General features: G+C 42.4%; 1 protein-coding gene across 2 annotated transcripts in view; it reads left to right on the top strand.

The window, feature by feature from the left end:
- Nucleotides 1-7,721: 7,721 nt before the first annotated feature.
- SSH2 (slingshot protein phosphatase 2) overlaps nucleotides 7,722-19,083 on the top strand; it is an 878,905-nt gene continuing 867,543 nt past the window's right edge. For both annotated transcript variants that reach the window (XM_069615249.1, XM_069615247.1), the window contains exon 1: nucleotides 7,722-7,937. In XM_069615249.1, coding sequence (XP_069471350.1) covers nucleotides 7,875-7,937 — 63 coding nt within the window. In that variant the 5' untranslated portion in view covers nucleotides 7,722-7,874. The remainder of the gene's footprint in view (nucleotides 7,938-19,083) is intronic.

Genomic DNA, 19,083 nt, shown 5'->3' with positions numbered 1-19,083 from the left:
ATAATTAAAGGAAGTTACGGAAAGGCGCCAAAAATCAAGCTAAGACACTTTGCAACTTGTGATACGATGTCAGTAATCTATGGATTGAGCTGCCACAGCACGAGAAAACGTAACGAACACAAAAGCAACATCAGGACTAATAACACCCGTTCACCTGGAACAAGACACGTCATGGAGAAGAGACATACTGTGGCACAACTCAGATACATGGTACTAGAAATTGTCCAGAGATCACCAAGAGGAGGAGATCACGCTAAGAGACTTGAGCAAAGAGAACTCTATTGGATCAACAAGCTCGACAGTCATAATCCAAATAGGATGAATGAGGAATTTTATCTGGAGGCCTTCCTATAAGCGCCCCCAGCCGATTAATCAGTCTGCAGATTCTGCTCCGGAAGGGGGCCAGGCATAATTAGCTATTATGCCACTCATATGGCCCTATACCTCAAATCCAACTAGAACAAGTAGCCATTGTTCCACAATATCCAAAGTTTGGTATTGTTTTTATGTAATATGGCACGCACACTAAGCGACTTGCAAATATGTTGAATTTGCTTCATAACCGTCAATGAAGGTAGGAGAAGAGATGCTTGAAAATAACATGCATACATAGGGACTTCTGGTTGGGTGTGTGTATACGGCAATATTATACAATGGATATGCTTTTTGTCTGTATTTTGAACATATGTAGTAACTTTTTAGATCATGTGAAATGGAGACTGTGAGCATGGGTGCCATTTGGAAACGCTCTGCTTTAAACACCTATCCTCATGACCTAATATACAGTGCAATGCCCTTTTTTCCTAATTGGAAGGCATGATTCAAATAATGATCAGCATGCGTGTCGCCGCTGCACAGTAATGTCATTTGTTAACATGTGACATCACTGCACGGACGTGCAGACACGGCATGCACACTTTCTAGAATAAGCTTCCAGACTGGTCGTGGCCCTTTTTGGGAGCGCAAGACCCATTATCCGTTCCATTTTTTGTAGCACATACAGAACTGGACTTAACATAACTAACCATCCGGTGCATGCAGAACTGAATGCTGCTAACATGAGGGAACGGGCCTGGATTCCATAAGAATTGTGGAATAACTGTCTTGACTCCTGGTAGGGATATGCCTTTTTGTTTACACACATTGGTAGCAATAATTTACTATATGACAGCTTGAGAGCACCATTTACTTACCAAACCCTTTTCCACAATCTTACACTTTTTAGGACAGGACTCAATAGGAGATAGGCCAGAGCCATCCACCCATATCTGAAGCAGCCCCCATTACACTACCCCAGAGGGTGTTCCAAATGGCGCGCATGAGAGGTATGACATTATCATATCAGGGTATTTACTATGTGGACAGCCATTAATCAATGAAGCGTAGCTAATATGCACTTTATTATTATTTTTCCCACATCATGTGATACAGAGATTACAGATTGAACTCAGAAAATGAACACGAATGAAGGAATAATGCTATGAAAAGTGTATGGAATACTGCTCCTGACGAAGGGGTTCCTATCCCGAAACGCGTAGAGCTCATTGTCACTTGTTATCATTCACTGAAAATGAAATTCATGAAATATATATAATATGTCTAAATTTGGGGACGAAACATTATGCATATTTGTTTCTACACTGCCTCCTTACATAAAGGACACCACAGATTTCCTTGGGAATCAACATATTTGCTAGCCATTATAGATGTGGTGTCATTATACCCATCTATACAACATGAGGATGGCATTAAGGCCTGTGAAACTTTTTGAAAACACGCTACCTCAATTACTTCGATCATTCCACTATGATTCTTGAAATGGTAAGACTCTGTTTGGAGAACAATGTTTTTCTCTTCAATGATGAACTGTTTCGTCAAATCCAGGGCACTGCAATGGGCACCACATTTGCCCTGTCCTATGCAAATCTCATGATGGGGAATTGGGAAGAAACTATGGTATGGGCCGAAGGAAATGAGACTTTCACAGATAAAATAATTGTGGCTACGTTACATAGACGCTATGGAACGGTACAGCTCAATCGTGGAAGGAGTTTGTTAAACTCCTTAACGTTAATAAATTGAACCTACAATTCACTGAACAACATAGTGAACATTCAATCGTCTTTTTAGATGTGAAAGTTAAAATTGTGGATCAAAAAATTGGGTGTGAACTTCATCGGAAAATAACGGGAGCTAACATTCCACTCCATGCTAACAGCGCACACCCTAAAAGTATTTTATGGAGTATCCCTTATGGAGAATTCATTCATATCAGAAGGAATTGCAGTGATGTGAAAGATTTTGTTCTAGCAAGCAAAACCACGGCCCAGATTTTTTTACAACAGAAATATCCCAAACAGGTGATTGAAAGATCTTATTTGAAAGTTTGGGACATGAATAGACAAAACCTATTGATGAAATCTCAATCTGATTCTCCGGACACTACAGAAAAAGATACTACCAGACTAATATTGACTTTTGGGAGCCATTCATCTACCATAAGAAATATTATTACTAAGTATTGGAAAGTTCTTAAAGTGGACAAAGACGTATGCTTAAAGCATGGCCAGATATAACTTTCCGAAAAAGTTTGTCCATAAAAGACTTAGTAGTTCAAAGCTACATGGCTTCAGAAAGTGGACCAACTGGCAGTAATTGGCTCTTAGAAGGACGAAAGGGCTTTTTTGAGTGCTGCAAATGTAAAGCATGCAAATATGAGTCAAACTGCAGTAGCTACACCCATCCCATTCTGACGCAAATACAATTTTTAAGCAGAATTACCTGTGAGTCTGAATTTGTAGTATATGTCCTGAAGTGCCCATGCCTGAAATGGTATGTCGGCAGCACTAAATGTAAACTAAAAATATGCATTTTACAACATATCAGAGCTATCATCAATAAGGACCATTCATATCCCATGGCAAAACACTTTACAGAGTTCCATGATGGAGATCCAAGTACTCTGTCGTTTTTTGGTGTCCACAATGTCATCAAAGGCCCAAGAGGTGGCGATAATGAAAAACTGTTACGACAGGAGGAGACCAAGTATATAATAGATTTTGAGAGCAAAAACCCAACTGGTCACAATGTGGATGAGGAGTTGTACACTTTTTTGGGAACATAGATTGTGTATATTGGTTATTCTAATTCTCATCTGTTGCTTTCTTCATGTACTTTCATTCTTTATATAGCTGGGTCCCCGCAATCCATTTGAATAATGGGTGCTCTGTTTTAGACATTCATGTAATCTAAATTCGCTGGTTGATTGCCTCTCTTTTTCCTAAAACTATTACTGCTTTCTTGTCCTCTTTTCCGTTTGGTTTTTTGTGGGTTGATTTCAATTCTATTTTAATTAATTTTCATTCTTTTTTATGACACCCTCATACATAGGTAAAAATTATACGTACAATTTGAGATGTATTATTATGTTTTTTACTATATTAGCCAACGTTTATCCAACAGGGTGATTCTATTATGGCTATATAAGAATATTCAAGCCTTAGAAGATTGAAACATTGATCTTCCCCATGGTGGTCATGAATATTAATTTGGTTCTCATGAATATTCCATCTTTAATTTCAACTTCTAAGATTAGAAATATACATTGCTAATATCAGAGGCATTTTGCCTATAACTAATATGGCAATTTAATTTCTATCACATTATATATCCAGGGTGAGACCCCGCAATATGAATGACACCACCACTTAGGTAATGCTGACTAGTGAAAAAGGACATTAAAGGGATAGCTGGGGTGACGACATGCTATGTAGAAACATTGGTTTTATTAAGTCTAAGGCACTAGAACTTTAATCGATGACGGAGATATATCACTCTGGTCATCAAACCATGCTGCTCTGAATGTTTTGCACTATGCACTAACACTTTATGAATGGTTTTTACTGATATAGAACTACATAATGCCATATCATTACCAAGCACCCTTATGTCCTAGTCTTATGGCCTTGCATATGAATATTTAGAAAATGGAATTCCACTTACTTTCATGCGGATATGTGAATTTGATCTCAGCACATATAGCGTTATTATGCTCGTTTCATTATAACTCTTCCATTGTTTGATAAATCATTTTGGCAGCATTTAAATTTAAAAATGTGGGTTTTATAAATTGCCATCACATTTTTACAGAATTCATATTGTACACATTTGATATTTTTCTGTGAAATTTACTAGTATTGGAACGAATCTCCCTGTTATTGTGATATATTCGCACTTTGTGAATAATCTTTTTGTACTTTCAAAGATGGCTGACAGCAAAAACAGCATCTCTATAAGTCACCTTTTCTATGTCGGTTGTAGTGTCAAGGGTTAAATGGGCTCCCACAGCAGGGCGGAATTACTGTGAGCAAGCCACAGGAGTGTGGCGAAACGTATCAGTTAACAACCTTTTGCTACTGGGAAGCCGCTTTTTACTGCTAAATTTCTTAATAAAGCGTAACTTTTAAATGCAAACTTTTGCTGTGCAGTTTACTGCTGTTGGTTCTCCACGATTGAATTCCTCGCTGGGCAACTAATGCTGGATGTTATTGGATTTCAAAATTGGATGGGAGTGCTTCTAAGAAAACAAGACTTTGCGGTCTTCGTTTTCTTTTTTGTTCAGCTCTTCCTTTCCTTCTCTACCGACCCCCACCTGAAACTCTCTTCCTGTCTTACTGCCATAAAGAACTGGATGTCTTCCCGCTTTCTCTCCCTCAACACTGACAAGACTGAAGTCATATTCTTCCCCTCCAACTCTCTTCCCCCTGCCTCTCCTCCACCTTTCATTCACTTTCCTCCTACTAATCTCCCTATCTCTGCCCATGCTCGCAACCTAGGCATTCACTTTGACTCCTCTCTCGCTTTCTCCCACCATATCTCTCACACTTCTCGTGCCTGTCGCTACCACCTCTTCAATATTCGCAAAGTCCACCCCTCTCTCACTTTCCATGCTACTACACTCTTAATCTCCTTCCTTATCTTCTCTCGCCTCTTCTACTGCTCCTCCTTACTCTTTGGACTACCTACTTCTCACTTCACCCCCCCAAATCCATCTACCATTCTGCCATCCGTACCCTCTGTATCCTTACCTCCCGTGACTCCATTTCTGCTTCCCTCTCCTCCCTTGGCTGGCTTCCTTTTCACTCCCAACTTAAAATTTAACTTTCTCTGCCTAGTCTTTAAATCTCTCCATGGTCTTGCTCCCCCTTATCTCTCCTCCCTCCTCTCCTTCTACACTCCTTCCAGCTCCCTTCACTCTGCTGACCACTTCCTTCTCATTGTTCCTCCATCCCCTTGGGCCCCCTCCCGTTTCCTCTCCTTCCAGCTCGTAGCACCCTACACTGGAACTCCTTACCTCTCTCAATCCGCTCCATTCCTACCTTCTCCTCATTCCGCACTTCTCTTAAATCTCTCCTTCTACATTCCCCCCTTGAAACCCCTTTCTGCTTCCCCTCCTTTCTTTTTCCTTTTCCCTTTGATCATCTCCCTTCCCTCCCCCCACCCCACTCTCACCATTTCCCCTTCCGACTTCCCTCCTCCTTCTCCTCCTCACCCCTCCCTCCCCTCACAATCCTACTGCACTACTCTCCCTGTTCCCCCCAGTTTAATTGCTCTTCTTACTGTTTTGTTCCACGGATTCATAATTTGTAACTTGCTTCTACTGTTATTGTTATATGTTATATGTATCAAGTTTTTATAATATTCAGCGTTTTGGAGTAAAGCGCTATATAAACAAAATAAAGACAAATATATATATAAAATGCACATTATGATCCAAATATTGCAGAGAACCCAGCATATGTTTTCCATAACCTATGATCATGAATTAAAAGCACTTATATGTGAATCTTGAAAATCATTGATATTATTCAAATCACATGCATGAATGACTTATGTGGATACTCCACATCCCATGTATTATTGGACAAATTAAAAATACTATTCTACATATATTGTTTGTTTCGTTACAATAAGAAATTGAGTGTGCAGGGGGTGCAAGTGTTCCACAGCCTGTGGACACTGTTTCTTTTTGTTCTTGATAACTGCAACCTAGTGTCAGGGTTGCTACATACTCCCCGCACCTCACTATAGCCCTACAAAAGATAAGCTGATTGAAGACACAGGTGTGCGTCTGTATAATCCCTTCCACACTAACCATAGCCTACCCATCGCAGTCACCTATGTCAGTGTAACTTCCAGGCAGGTCTTCACAGATATCCTCCTCTTTGCCACCTCTCCAGATCTATGGACTACTCATCTCATCTCTACTCTGTCCCCTTTATCATCCTCTCCCATTAATGGTGGCACCAAGTGGGAAGTCCTCTTGGCGGGATTCGCATCATGCAGGTGTATCATTAATGTCTATCACACTGGGTCCTCAAACCAACCTACTTCTCTTTGACCGGCACCTGCCATCCCTCATTAACTTCCTTCCCATAACTGCTACTCCCTTGCCAAGAAAAGGTCCCACATCTAGGCGTGTGTCTCTGGTGCATCCAACAACACAGCTGAACTCTTTAAAATTAAATTGGCTATGCTAATCCTAGGGCTATTCCCACCCACTTCCTTCCCCTCCTCGCCCAAAACACACTGTCCTGGGATCTCTTTGGTTGGCTTTATCAAGACTTAAAATTAAACTTTGTACTTGAAGTGCCTACCAGGATTTTTACAAAGCAGTCTTCTGAGAGTTAATGGTTTAACTGGTGCTGTAAACTAGTTACTGATGTAATAATAATGCCTTAACCAGGTCTGACTTGAGTTACTTGATTTATAAGCAGTATGTGTGTCCTCCCCTAACGTGCTGTTACAAAAAAACAGTCACAAAGCCAACAGTTTCGGCTTGTGTATAGGCACTAGATAGCAGTGCCTGGGAAATGCCTATCAGATGCCCAGATATGTGCACCATTTCCCAACGGCTATCATAAATGGCCAGGTATTTCCATCCTGGGAATGCCTGGCAAATACCTTTGTCATGTCTACACAACAGCCAAAACTGTTGGCATTGCCAAAGTTTGTTTATGAGTTGATGTGGCCATGCATGACCTGGACATTCAGCCCTGCTTTTACTTGGAAATCTGGGACTTGTAGTTTCCCTTAATTTCAATGGGAAAGAAAAGTCCCAGAACCCAAAGGGAAAAAATGGCTGAATCGCCTTCTCGTCCATTGCCAAAAGAATATTTGGGCGTTCTGGTAGATGCTTCTCAATGACGTCGCACAGAGGTCCATTCTCTAGCCAAGGCTGTGGACTCTTGGACAGCTGCAAAGTTTGCTCTGGCTTGGCCCAATCTGGGCCTCCTAGAAGGCATCCGAGCGGAACCCTACAATTAAAATTAAAAGGCAAAACTTAATTTTCCATTATTCCAACGAAAACAAGCTCGGCGGGCTTTTAAAAACATGGGACTGCGAACTTTGAGAGATCCATAAAATGAATGTCAAAAGCCAAGCATACAAACCAATTGCTCAAACGTCTCCGTCTCGTTTGCCACTGCATTTCACTTATCCGGTTTTGCTGTATATAGTGCCTGTAAATATGAACCAGCTCAATCCTAAACAGCCTCCAATTTAGGATATAGCTGAAGAGCCGTACGGTGTGTAAGCCGGGTGGAACTACGGTGACACTTGTCCTTTTACTATCTCCATGATGGGGGCGGAGCAGGCGCGCTCCTCCCGTTCAGGGGAGTGGCGCGCGGCAGAGCTCGTCCCCGGCTGACAGCCACTGGGGCCGCGCGTGCGCAGTGTGCGCGCTAATTGTCAGCCGACGGAGGGTCGGTTGAGTGGCGGAGGAGGAACTCCCGGGGGTGGCACAGGGACTTGAGGGGAGAAACGACAAGAGGAGAGGGCCCGCCCCCGGAGGATGCACCTCCGCACCTAGACCCATGGCTCTGGTCACCGTGCAGAGGTCGCCCACCCCCAGCACCACCTCCAGCCCCTGTGTGTCGGTGAGTGTGAAGTCAGCGCGCATGCGCCGAGCTGTCAGATACTGATCCATTGGTAACTGGTGAGAGGGGGCCATGCCCTCTGCTCATACATTGACCTGCTGGATGGGCACCTGGAAAATACTGATCTAATGGGCTTATTTGTACAACACATGTAAAATACTGATCAAGTCGATTTGTATGGAGGCCGGGCTGCTACATACTGATTCCATGTAGGTGTGTGCGTCTCTGGCTTCCTCTACACTTAGATACTATTTGTATAGCGCACATCCTGCAAAATATTGATCTATTGAAATCTGCTGGTTGGGGATTATTGTGACTGCTGGTTTACAGTGACCTACGCAAAGGGATTACAAGACACTGCTGGGAGAGAGGGCGCCCCCGAGATACTGAGCCATAACGATTGGGGAGGGGGGGGTGTCATTCACCCAGGACTGGTCGCTGATGGGAGAGGGTCTAGTTGGTACTTATGCATCGAGACCTGAAGGAGTCCCTGAGCACGTCGCGTCGAGGACTATGGGAAAGAGGCTTGACATACACTAAATTGGGGTACCTGCATGACGTTTTTTAAAAATCAAATAATAAGCCGACTGAGTCTGTGGAAGATTAGCCTGCCCAATAGGATCCCTCCAGCCACCCTCCGAAATGGTTAAACATTAAGGTCTTAGAGTGGTATGGGGATTGGGGAAAGTCAACACTTGCCATACATTGGATTGGGGTGGGGGCTGGTGCTATCGTGTATGGTGTCTGTTAGATTTAGATGTAGAGATGAGCGCAGGTCCTGCCATATACTGAGCAGTTAATAGCAGGGGTTGCTATATATTAAAGTGTAGCGATAAGAGCTCTGAATACAATATATTGAGCTACAGAGATGGAAGCAGCCCAGCTATATGTTAATCAGGTATTCATAATGTATATGGGGAATTGCTATATTTTATTGTCAGAATATGTTAAATGTTTTATATCATTAAAGTATTTGAAAGGTTTACGTAAATGTAATCAAACCTCTATATTATTACATTAATTAATCTTTTATAACCCGCGTAATACCAGAGACCAGTTTCTAAGCTGCGGTACTGGGATTCAAAACTGTGTTGCTTTGCATTGTCTTGCTTCCAAGACACGCATTGCCCCTGGCCTAACCTACCAGCCCTATTCAATATTTTACTACGGAGATATGAGCAGGGTCGTCCATGTATTGAGCTGCACCTGCCCTACATTCATTATATGGACAACGCGACTTCTGTAAGCAACCTGCTTAAGCAATAAGCACCCTGATGCTTGGCGCGCTATACAAATGTCAAAATAAATAAATGTTTATTGAGGACATCTAGATACGGGAATTACTGGACAAGGTCTGTCGGCTGTTGCTTTGCAGGTCAACACTAGGCTTGTTATATATTAAGTAAATGGCAAGGAGCAGGGGTGTTATGTTGTTGACAGCAGGTGCTGACATATTTTGAGCTATATTATGAACACAGAGCCCGCCACCTGGTGACCTAGAGTGATGAGATAAGGTGCTTGCCATATAGCTGACGGAATGTTAGCATGAACTCTCAAGTTGAGCTGCAGGCAATAGGCTATGGCTTCCCACCTAAGCAGCTATAGTGGTGAAACCGGGTCCTGTTATATAGTGATCAATGGCACGAAAGCTGGAACGGCCATATGTTGATATATAAGCGTAAAGGTTGGACCTGCTATATTTTTTTACTGTTGTGTGATAGGTTGAGAGGCATTTGAGCTGTAGTGATGTGTTTAAGGCCTGTATTTTTCTTAGCTGTAGGGATGATAGCATCTGCCATATATTGACAAGTTGGTTAGAGGAAAGTGTTCCATGTAACTACATGTGTGGATAGCTTGACTTGACATACATTGAGTAATAAATAGGGTGATTACAAGGCTACTCTAGGGAGGGTGATAATAGGTGTGTATATATAATCTTAGACATATATGTATATTGCTCCAGATAAGACTTTGAGGCATTTTCTGGCAGTAAACGGATTTTGGGGAGTAAAAAAGTAAGTCCCATTCCCAATGGGAGTTGTTTGTGAGTGTAAAATGTATTTTAACTGGAAAAGGAAATGTTTTTGTGATAATTATTTCTTTGCTTTGAGCTATTCATGCACATTTAAAAGTTCCATGTTTACCTCTTAACGATCAGGCAGTAGTAATAGTAAGTTATTCTTGTGGTACTACATGCACTTCTTGTACAAACACATCCATGGAACTCTGTGGGTGAAAGCAGGGGCCAACGTGTCCGTTTCCTAGGTTTTGTTGGGAATATTTTTTACTCCCTATTTTTATTTTATGGTAGTATTTGCCTATTTTTTGGGAGTAAAAGTGGTTGATACACCCCTTATCTGTAGGGCTGTGTATGTATATATGTGTGTGTGTATATATATATATATATCTATATCTCCATACAAATAAGGGGTATATCAGTATATAGGGCTATATATCTAAGGGGTAGCAGAAAGGTATCTTGAAAGATAAAGTACTCCAATGGCTGCAGGAATTCTGATTCGTGCTGGCTCATGCAGCAAACATTTTGCCGTCACAATACATCTGTAATAACCTTTTACAGCTACAGTAATGATGTTATTTTCTTATTACAGGTGAGTAGTGATGTATGTCGCTATAAGTCTATGCAAAGGCAATTATTTACAGTCTTTTATATGGATATTGCAGGCTGCCGTGTGTGTGTAAATAATCTGTGTGATGTGAGTTGCTGCTTCTTGAGTGTGAATTTAGGAAACTGCAGCGATCCAGCAATTTAATTGAAAATGGTGACCTACAGGGATGGCATATAGGTTAACCAATTTAATATCTCTACTTTGATTTTTGTGCATGGCATTCTCAGATGTGACCTGTTCTTGATCCCCTGCTATATTTCTTCCCTATGACACACACGTTCCATCAAAATCTCAGGATACTAACACCTGAGTCATTCTTCTCAGACCCTAGCCAACCAAATCAAGTTTAATTGAACCCCCAGCCCGGATGTAATTTGCCTTGATCCTGCCTTTCTGCTGCTCAATAGATTTGAGCCGGCATGCTGGTCTTTTTGGTTGTACCCCTCTCATGCTTTGCAATGTTATCTTTTGGCTGAAGGGACTCTTTCCTTGGCTGCACTGCCCAGGACCATGTTTGTGTAATTCCTATCTTTGAAGCTGTTGGTGGAGGATGATGTCAACATTGTTTTGTGGTTGATCCCACATAAATGAATGGAAATAAGAAACTATTTGCAGGGTGATAAGTGTTGTTGAGATAGCAGTGCCGTAGAATTCTGTAGATGACGTTGCTTTTAGGGAATGTGAAACTGTGCAAGGAGGTTGGCACCTTCCAGAGGAAGGAATTTGCCCCAAGGTGTTTTACCTGCTGTGCAGCTTGAAATGTGATGGTGTTATGATATCCAATATTTATCCTGCGCCCATCACTACTGTAGTGATCTTACAGTGCCTAGCCTTGTCTGATAGGTGCCCAATCGTGACCCTGCCCAGCTGTCTCCAGACCTTAGTCTGTGGTAAGGAATGGGACGTTTAGGGAGGAGGTGATGGGGATAGAGAAATTAGACAAAAGAATTAAAAAATCAGAGGGGGAAAACCAATTGAGATGAGCTAGAGCGTATATATTTGTCGAAGTAGGGATGCATGTTTCTAAAATAGTTATTGGTAAGAACAGCTCGGATTACACCCGTGTTTTATTGTGAGAGTAATGAGAGGTGCTGAAGCTGACCCTAGTAGTGCTGTGTGATCATCTCTGCCTTTTGCTCGCAAATTGAACTTGTATGCCTTTGTATTACTGATGATTACGTGGGTTTATACATATCTGGTTACCTCCCATTCCCCTCGCGCCTGGGAGTTTAGCTCGATCTGCTTCCGAATTCAGGGCTCCTCTAACAGTTATGTGCGTCTCTCTCCCATGAGAATATCCCGCGGTTCCCTGTCTCTGAATTATAGTGATGCAGTGGAAGACGGTAGGCCCTGGAATTGCTGCCCATCTGTTGTGGGCAGGCCGGCCGTTTCCCCACGGTGTTGTCACTATTCACCCCGCTCACACGAGGGCTAATTGAGAAAACGTGTTCAGAAGAGAGCAAGAGAAAAGCCGCCTGCTGCTGTCCTGACTTTGAACCGTGCCCTCATTTCTGAGTTAGGCTCCCCCGGGTGTAGGAGCCGAGGGGTTACCATTTGCATAGGCCGGGGGACAATAATCCTCTCATTAACGTGCCATGCATGCGTTTATACCCAATGATGGTCATCCAAGCGCTAAAACAGGCATTAAAACGCCTATGAACGTATTCGTTTTGCCTAGCAAGGTGGAAGTGTTATGAGTGTGTTAAATATCCAGAGAAGGGACTATTGTTTTTGAATATTTTAGCACTGTCTTTTGCCAACGTTGGGTGCGATCCTGTATTTTCTTTTGAAGTGGGGTTGTGTTAGTTGTACCCTGTATTGTGATCGGGGTACTCAGTACTTTTATTTTGTGATGTCATCGTGAGTCTATAATATGTCGTGCGTCTGTTAAATATGTACATCTGCTGCGATGAGGGCGCCTTCTTTACACATCTGATAATGTCCATACGTTTCACAGAGAACCGATCACTCGCTTTAGGCGTTGTTGGGATTGAGTAACTGCCACTTAACTATGAGCAAAATAAAATGGAGCCGATATGCATTAGCTTTATTTCAGACTAGTCAGAATGCAGTAAACACAGGCGTGATCTACGTCTCCTGATTAACACAGTATGTTCTCTTTTATTACCTCTTTTATTACCCAGACGTCCTTCTGCCTTGTCCTAGTACTTACTGTTATAAGGATGTCTCGTTTTCCTGTCTCCATCTCTCAACCCTTATTTATACTTTCTATTTTCTTCCTCCAGTGCCCTGCCCACATCTAGGTATGATGCAGCCATCATGCACCAACCAGCCCTGTTTTCTTTTCTGTCCTTCTGGAGATGGCCTGCCTAGCTTTTTTTTTGCCAAAAATATCCTTAGTATGCCGTTGGGTGGTCTCCTGCTACCCATGAGGAGTCACTCTGGGTAAGTAGGTGGGTCCTTGGGGCTGCAACTGGGCCCAAGGCCATTGACTCACAAGGTGATGAGGTGACTGGTATGCCGGTCTTTTTCCAGCGAGCCTTGTTGGAAAGACTGCACAGACCCTCCAGTTAGTCAGAGATACTGCCTGCCATTGGAGAGTGCAATGGAAAAAAACCTGTACCCTCTGACAGGCTGACAGGGGAGGAAGCCTGTCTGCCTTCATGGCTGGAAGTATATTGTTTGCTGTCTTCCCTCACTGGTAGACCATCCTTGACCCCGGAAGAAGCTGAGGTCTGCGATCCTCTGGATAAGACTTGATTGCGCCCTTAAGGAAAAACTATTTGGGCATATGGTAATGAGGAGCAACACCTATTCCTTGATGATTCCCAGTAGCTCTAGAACACACAGGATCGGGACTGTAGAGATCTGGTGCAATTTCAAACTGAGTTATTTTCCAACATAGCACCTGATCGGGTAACTTCGGCATGCCTCTTCATGGGGACATTGATTGCATCCAGAAGACAGATTAATGTCTGCAATTTAACGACAGACTCTGATCTGAAAATTCTGGACTCGCATCTACCCTTAAAGATGGTGGTGCTCCTTTGGTCACGAGCTAGAATAAAGAGTCCACAGTGTGCATGAACAGGCCAAGTCAGCTGATGCCATATGCAGGAAGGCCAAGTCGCCTCTTCACCTCTCTCAGAACATTGTCCTCACACGCCTCCCTCTCGACCTCCATCTTTCTGATTCGGAAGCCTTAAAGGACGTGGATGTGCTGAAGGTCCTCAAAACGTAGTCGACCTCTCCATATACATTAAGATCTATGGAGAGCATGTTTGTAACCCTTTGTTTAGCTGGCAGGGGACTCAAGGCATTAAACATGTCCATCAGTAGATGGCTGAAGGAGGTAATCTCCATGGCATGTTCATTAGTTGGTATTCCTCTCCCGAGGGTTGTATATGTAGCTCTACATCGGGATGGCCTCATCATGGGCTGATGCTGGAGGGTGGGAGGGGGCTCTGTAAGGCGGCTTCCCGGTACCACCTTAATTTCTGTGGTACACTGCAGGCATCATCTCTTTGGACAGATAGATGCGGAATTGGCATATGTCGTTATCTAAGCTGCCCATGCACACTGATTTTAAAAAAATAATTTCTTTCTTAAGAAATCTTTTCACTGGGTATGCAGTATGCCGGTGTAAGCGTGGTTTGGTGTGGTCACCAATCTTGTATTTGGTAGACTTCATAATAGTAAGTACTGGCACGAGGAAGAGGGATGTGGGGGACTTTTTTTTTATCGCTCTCCAATAATAAATAATTTTTTTAAGTTTTTTTTTTTTGTTTTTTTTTTTTTTTTACCTTGATCAACAATGCACGGTATTAGACGTTTAAACTTCAGTTCTCAAGTATCAACCAATTTGCTTCTATTTACTCAAAATAATCTGGAGAACGTATATAAAGAAATATATGCAATGCAGAAATAACGTTTCAATGAAAGTCTCTGCGTGACCATTTCATTAATTTTTTTGCCTATAATGGTGATGTTCAGTCCCCCTCTGGCTCCTGGAGTAAAATCTAACACTTTTTGAATGGAGCAAAGGATAATAATATCCACATTCCTAGCACTTTGAGCTTATGTAGAAGCAGTTAGAGCGGCCTGGTGGGTCGGCATGATCGAGTATCTCAATTTTGGCACGTAGTAGAAGCTCTCCCTTGTACAGTGATGGGTATGGTCCAGACACCTAGTTAATTACTCTTGACCCCCGCTCCCCTCTTTAGCCAGGCACAGGTAGGTCATGTGCTTGACACTGAAAATACAGCAGATGGTGTGGAATTAGTTGAGCTAGTGGGCAGATGTATACATGGAACTTGAATGGGAAAAGGGAAGACTGCATAGCGGACCCTATGGTAGAATGCTTCGTATGTCCCTGTAGTCTGCCGAGCGGTCCAGCAGAATGGTGTCCTTTATCCAAGGCACAAGAAAGTCCTTCCACGTGTTAGTAATTGAGATGTCGGTGCTTTTGAGGGTCTAAAACCTAGTGACTGTTATGAAGTAGGTTGTGAAGTTCTATCTAACTGGAGCGGTCGCGTGACCTTCAATTCCAGAATTTTACTAAGTGGGTGACTCCTATCTTGCTTATGTCTGTTGATCTTTATGTACGTAATTGAGTACCTCTACTGTGGGTAATAACAATTTTCATCACAACACTTGGAAACTGGCGAAATTTGGCCTAAAACCTCATATAGAAATGTATCGTGTGCTCTTTTGTGACTGAATAATTCCATTTATGCGAGAAATACTTCCTGTATGCACAGACAGTTGACACCACCCAAGTGGTACACATTAATGTACAATAGCCATATAAACTATTGGCAGAAATCTTATCTTGAAAACAAATATTTTCTATTCTGATTGTATAACCATTCAACAGCAATATTTCTGGGGTTTGAAAAAAGCAAGAGGAAAAATCCTTCTTCCTGCAATGTGCAACGATATGCCATGTCATCTAAAAAGCCATGTGTGCACAGTGCCAACTAGTAGTCATGACTGGAACATCACCTCTTGATAAGAACTACACAGCAATGCACGCTGACACACATGCTCTTTGCTTCATGTGAGGCTCCTGGCATTGAATTTATAGAGCAGTGCTATTATATGCATAGCTCTATCGGCCCAAAGCTGACAGCTCACAAGGATGCAAAACCCAACTAAATGTTTAACCCTCATTGGGGCTCACTAGGGAAGTACAGAACCTTTTTTTGGTATGATATTGTTTAAAAAATAAACCTTCGACTGAATGAAATCATTTACAAAAGTATTCACAAATAAAATACAAAAATCACAGTAAAACCCCATACAATCATTACGTATAACATAGTGGAAATCATCGCAGTCAACAAGGACTGTTCCTTTCTTCTTGTGATTCTGGCTTGGTGGGTCTTTATTTGTAATTGGTGATGGTTTCAGAATCTTTTATGAAAGAATTATTTGTGACTGTAGCTTTTTCTTAAAGAAAGCCATGCCTCTGGGATCGAGACTTTGCGAGTCACACATTCTTTGCTTTGCAGAGATTTCCACATTGAATTAGCAGTCTTTATTTTTAGGACCTCTGAGAGTTTATTTGTTACATATCCTCTTTTTCAACAGTTAGCTTGCCACCTTTGAATTGCACAATTTGGGAACAGGTGTCAGGCAGGAGGAATTGGGTTCTTTGGGTTGTTTTCATCTCCTTGTACCCAGCCTGGGGCCCGAGGTTGTGGGTGCATGCCCTTTTATCCTTCGAAACCTCCAAGTTGTGCACGTATCTCTCAGAAGGACCTACTTAAACATGTTGTCGTTTGATATTACTTAATACTTGGGCGTTTGTATTTCTAAGCTTTGCAGTTTTTGAAGTTCAAGGAAAGGAGGCAGCAGAGGGTGATGATATGAACCTGGTAAAGTGGGGAAGCTGGCATTGAAATTAAGGTCCCTTGATTCTACAGCTGATCGCTTAGCAGTTTCTGACCACGATGATGAGCAGGTAGAAATCTCTCTTCACCTCAAGGAATACACATTTTTCTAGTGCACTTAAAGTAGTCCTTTTTTGGGACGTTGTGCGCAGCAGCAGGTGGAGCATGAAGGTCCTTCTGACAGGGAGCTGCCTAGCGTTGGGAGGTTTGCAGCCATGCTGGTGTATGCAGGTGGTGGGACGGGGCACTAGGCTTGGGTATTGTCTACAGTCGGGGGACTTCTGTTTACTAGAGAAGGTCGTTCCATTCTTTTTTGCCAGCCTGGGAAGACTGCCTGTTTTCTCACTATTTCATTTCAGTTGGGTGTGATTCATACCCAAGGTGGGCATGTTTTGTGGCCTCAAATGCTCTCCAAGAAAGTAGCAAAGTGTCCTCTCCCTACACTATCTCTGCAACTCGAGCTTCAACAATTCTAGCTTCCCGGACACTGTTAAGCTTCCATTAGGCTGACCAGATGTCCCGGTTTTGCTGCGACTATCCCTGAATTTGGAGCTCTGTCCCCCTTTTGTCAAGATTGTTTCCATTAGAAACTGCAGTGGTCCCGGTTTTTGGTAGTAGGTCTTCATAGTTGGCAGGCAGGAATGCACAATCTCGCACAGAAGAAATGCTGTATTTTACAACTTAAGCTAGTATTAGTTTGTGATAAATTAGTGATACATTAATTATAATATGTGTTTATTTGAACAGTAACACCCCTTCTCCAACCGCTACTGAAGTGTAGTGCCTTGACAGCCACTTTCAAGAGTTAGTCCTACTTTTATGTTAGTTGCCCTGGCCCGGTTTTGTACTTTTTCTATCTGGTTACCCTAGCTTCCGTCCATAGACTGCAAGTACCTGGGCGTCTTTCCTTAAGCTGCTTTGAGGAGCCACACACGTTACCTTTATTTTCACTTCAGCGTAAAGTGGGTTTGCTTAAATTGTTTGAAGAGATTGCCTTAACAGGCTTAGAAGAGCTCAGGATGGCTTATTGTGTTAGCAATAGTTTGTGACACTCGCACATTGTATGCTTGGTTATCCGTTTTGTCCACTGCCTCATCATAAGTTAAGATTGGTTACTGTCAAAGCATTTGTTTGCTACTCCCATCAAATGTTTGTACATTTTGCAATTGTTATGCGCAAACCTTTTAACAGAGTGGCTGTGACTTTTGTCTTGAATATCTATCTAGCTGTTTATAATGCACCTGTACCGTAGTCACGATGTTGTGCCATCCGGCTTTTTCAAATGATCCTATGCCACAGTAGGAGAACACCATCCTCAGAATTAGGATGTTTGTACTGTGCACACTGCACACGCAGTAGGCCAGGAGGAACAGCACACACTGAATATTATACAACAAACCATCTGGTCTGCAGCACTCGACACGCAATAGGGCTGGAAGGATGAGCATAATGAAAAAACATACCACAAATAGGAAATAGTGAAATGCGCAAAACGATCTGCTGTGCCCAGCACACACAGGGACAGGAACACAAGAACCACCCCCCCTACACACACATATGCACACGCCTTTTCTGTAATATTGGATCTGACCTGTTTAAAACATGTCATTTAATGTTCAAGCACGCCTCTTTTAATCTGTATAAGTAACGTCAGCATCGGCTGCACACTCTTACTTGTACATTTAGGCAGAGGTTAGGCAGAGTGTCTTCTCTTATTTATAACATAAATGCGGCTAAAACTTGACTTGGTCAAGGGCAGGAGAAATAGTGCTCTTTCTACAGAAAGTCCCAAACGAATGGTTAGTTATTTTTTTTAAGGATTTTCTTTGTTTTAAAGTGTAGACCGAGATCAGGGTACTTTCCATCTGTGTGGTTTAAATTTTTTTTTTTTTAAGTGCTAATCTTTTCCAGATTGACAGCTAGAATCGCATTACGCGGCATTGCCAACGACACTGATATGGACTTGTGGGTGGAAGAAGCACCAGAATCCTCCAAATCTCTTATTTATTTCATGGGTTTATGTTTGTTCCCAGTTCCTTTTTGTGAGTATCTGCTTCATATTTAGGCCGAAAGACACAAGCTATTTTCTTCATCTGGTACACTCCAACTCTGTGTAGTTGCTGCTTCTTGATGCAGTGGTTACATAAGAACTGCTCCCTAGTGACCAATGTCATTCCGAGGTTGGGGGACCAGACGTCCCGGTTTAGCTGTGACCGCCCTATAATTGGGGCCCCAGTCCACCGTCCCAAGAGTTTTTTTTTTTTGTATTATTATTTTATTATTATTTTTTTTAATTTAAAAACCCGTCCCGGTTTCAGGAAAGGGTTGGCGAGCAGTGAAGAGTTACAATAAATCAAGGTGACATTCATTGATAATAAACAGTTTTCCTGCTTTCAGTTATCACACTTGTCACGTACATCTATCTCTTCCACCCCAGGGCAGGTGCGAACATCCAACCTTTCTATTAAATGCTTGCGCAATGGGAGTGGATAAGAAACGCTCATTACAAACCCTGTACTAACAAGCAAAGCAAAAGTTCTTTTGTTTTTAACATGCTTAGTGTCACACCGAATCTGCATTTTATATGGAAGTAGAGAAGTGCTTGAAATTGTATTTATTTTAATGTTCGATTCATGCAGGGGGTGGCGGGGGTGGGGGGCT

This window comes from Ambystoma mexicanum, chromosome 9 (genome assembly GCF_040938575.1).
Source record: "Ambystoma mexicanum isolate Mex_15411 chromosome 9, UKY_AmexF1_1, whole genome shotgun sequence".
Classification (NCBI taxonomy): domain Eukaryota; kingdom Metazoa; phylum Chordata; class Amphibia; order Caudata; family Ambystomatidae; genus Ambystoma; species Ambystoma mexicanum.
The sequence above is the reverse complement of the archived record's forward strand: the minus strand, read 5'-3'. Positions and strand labels throughout refer to the sequence as shown.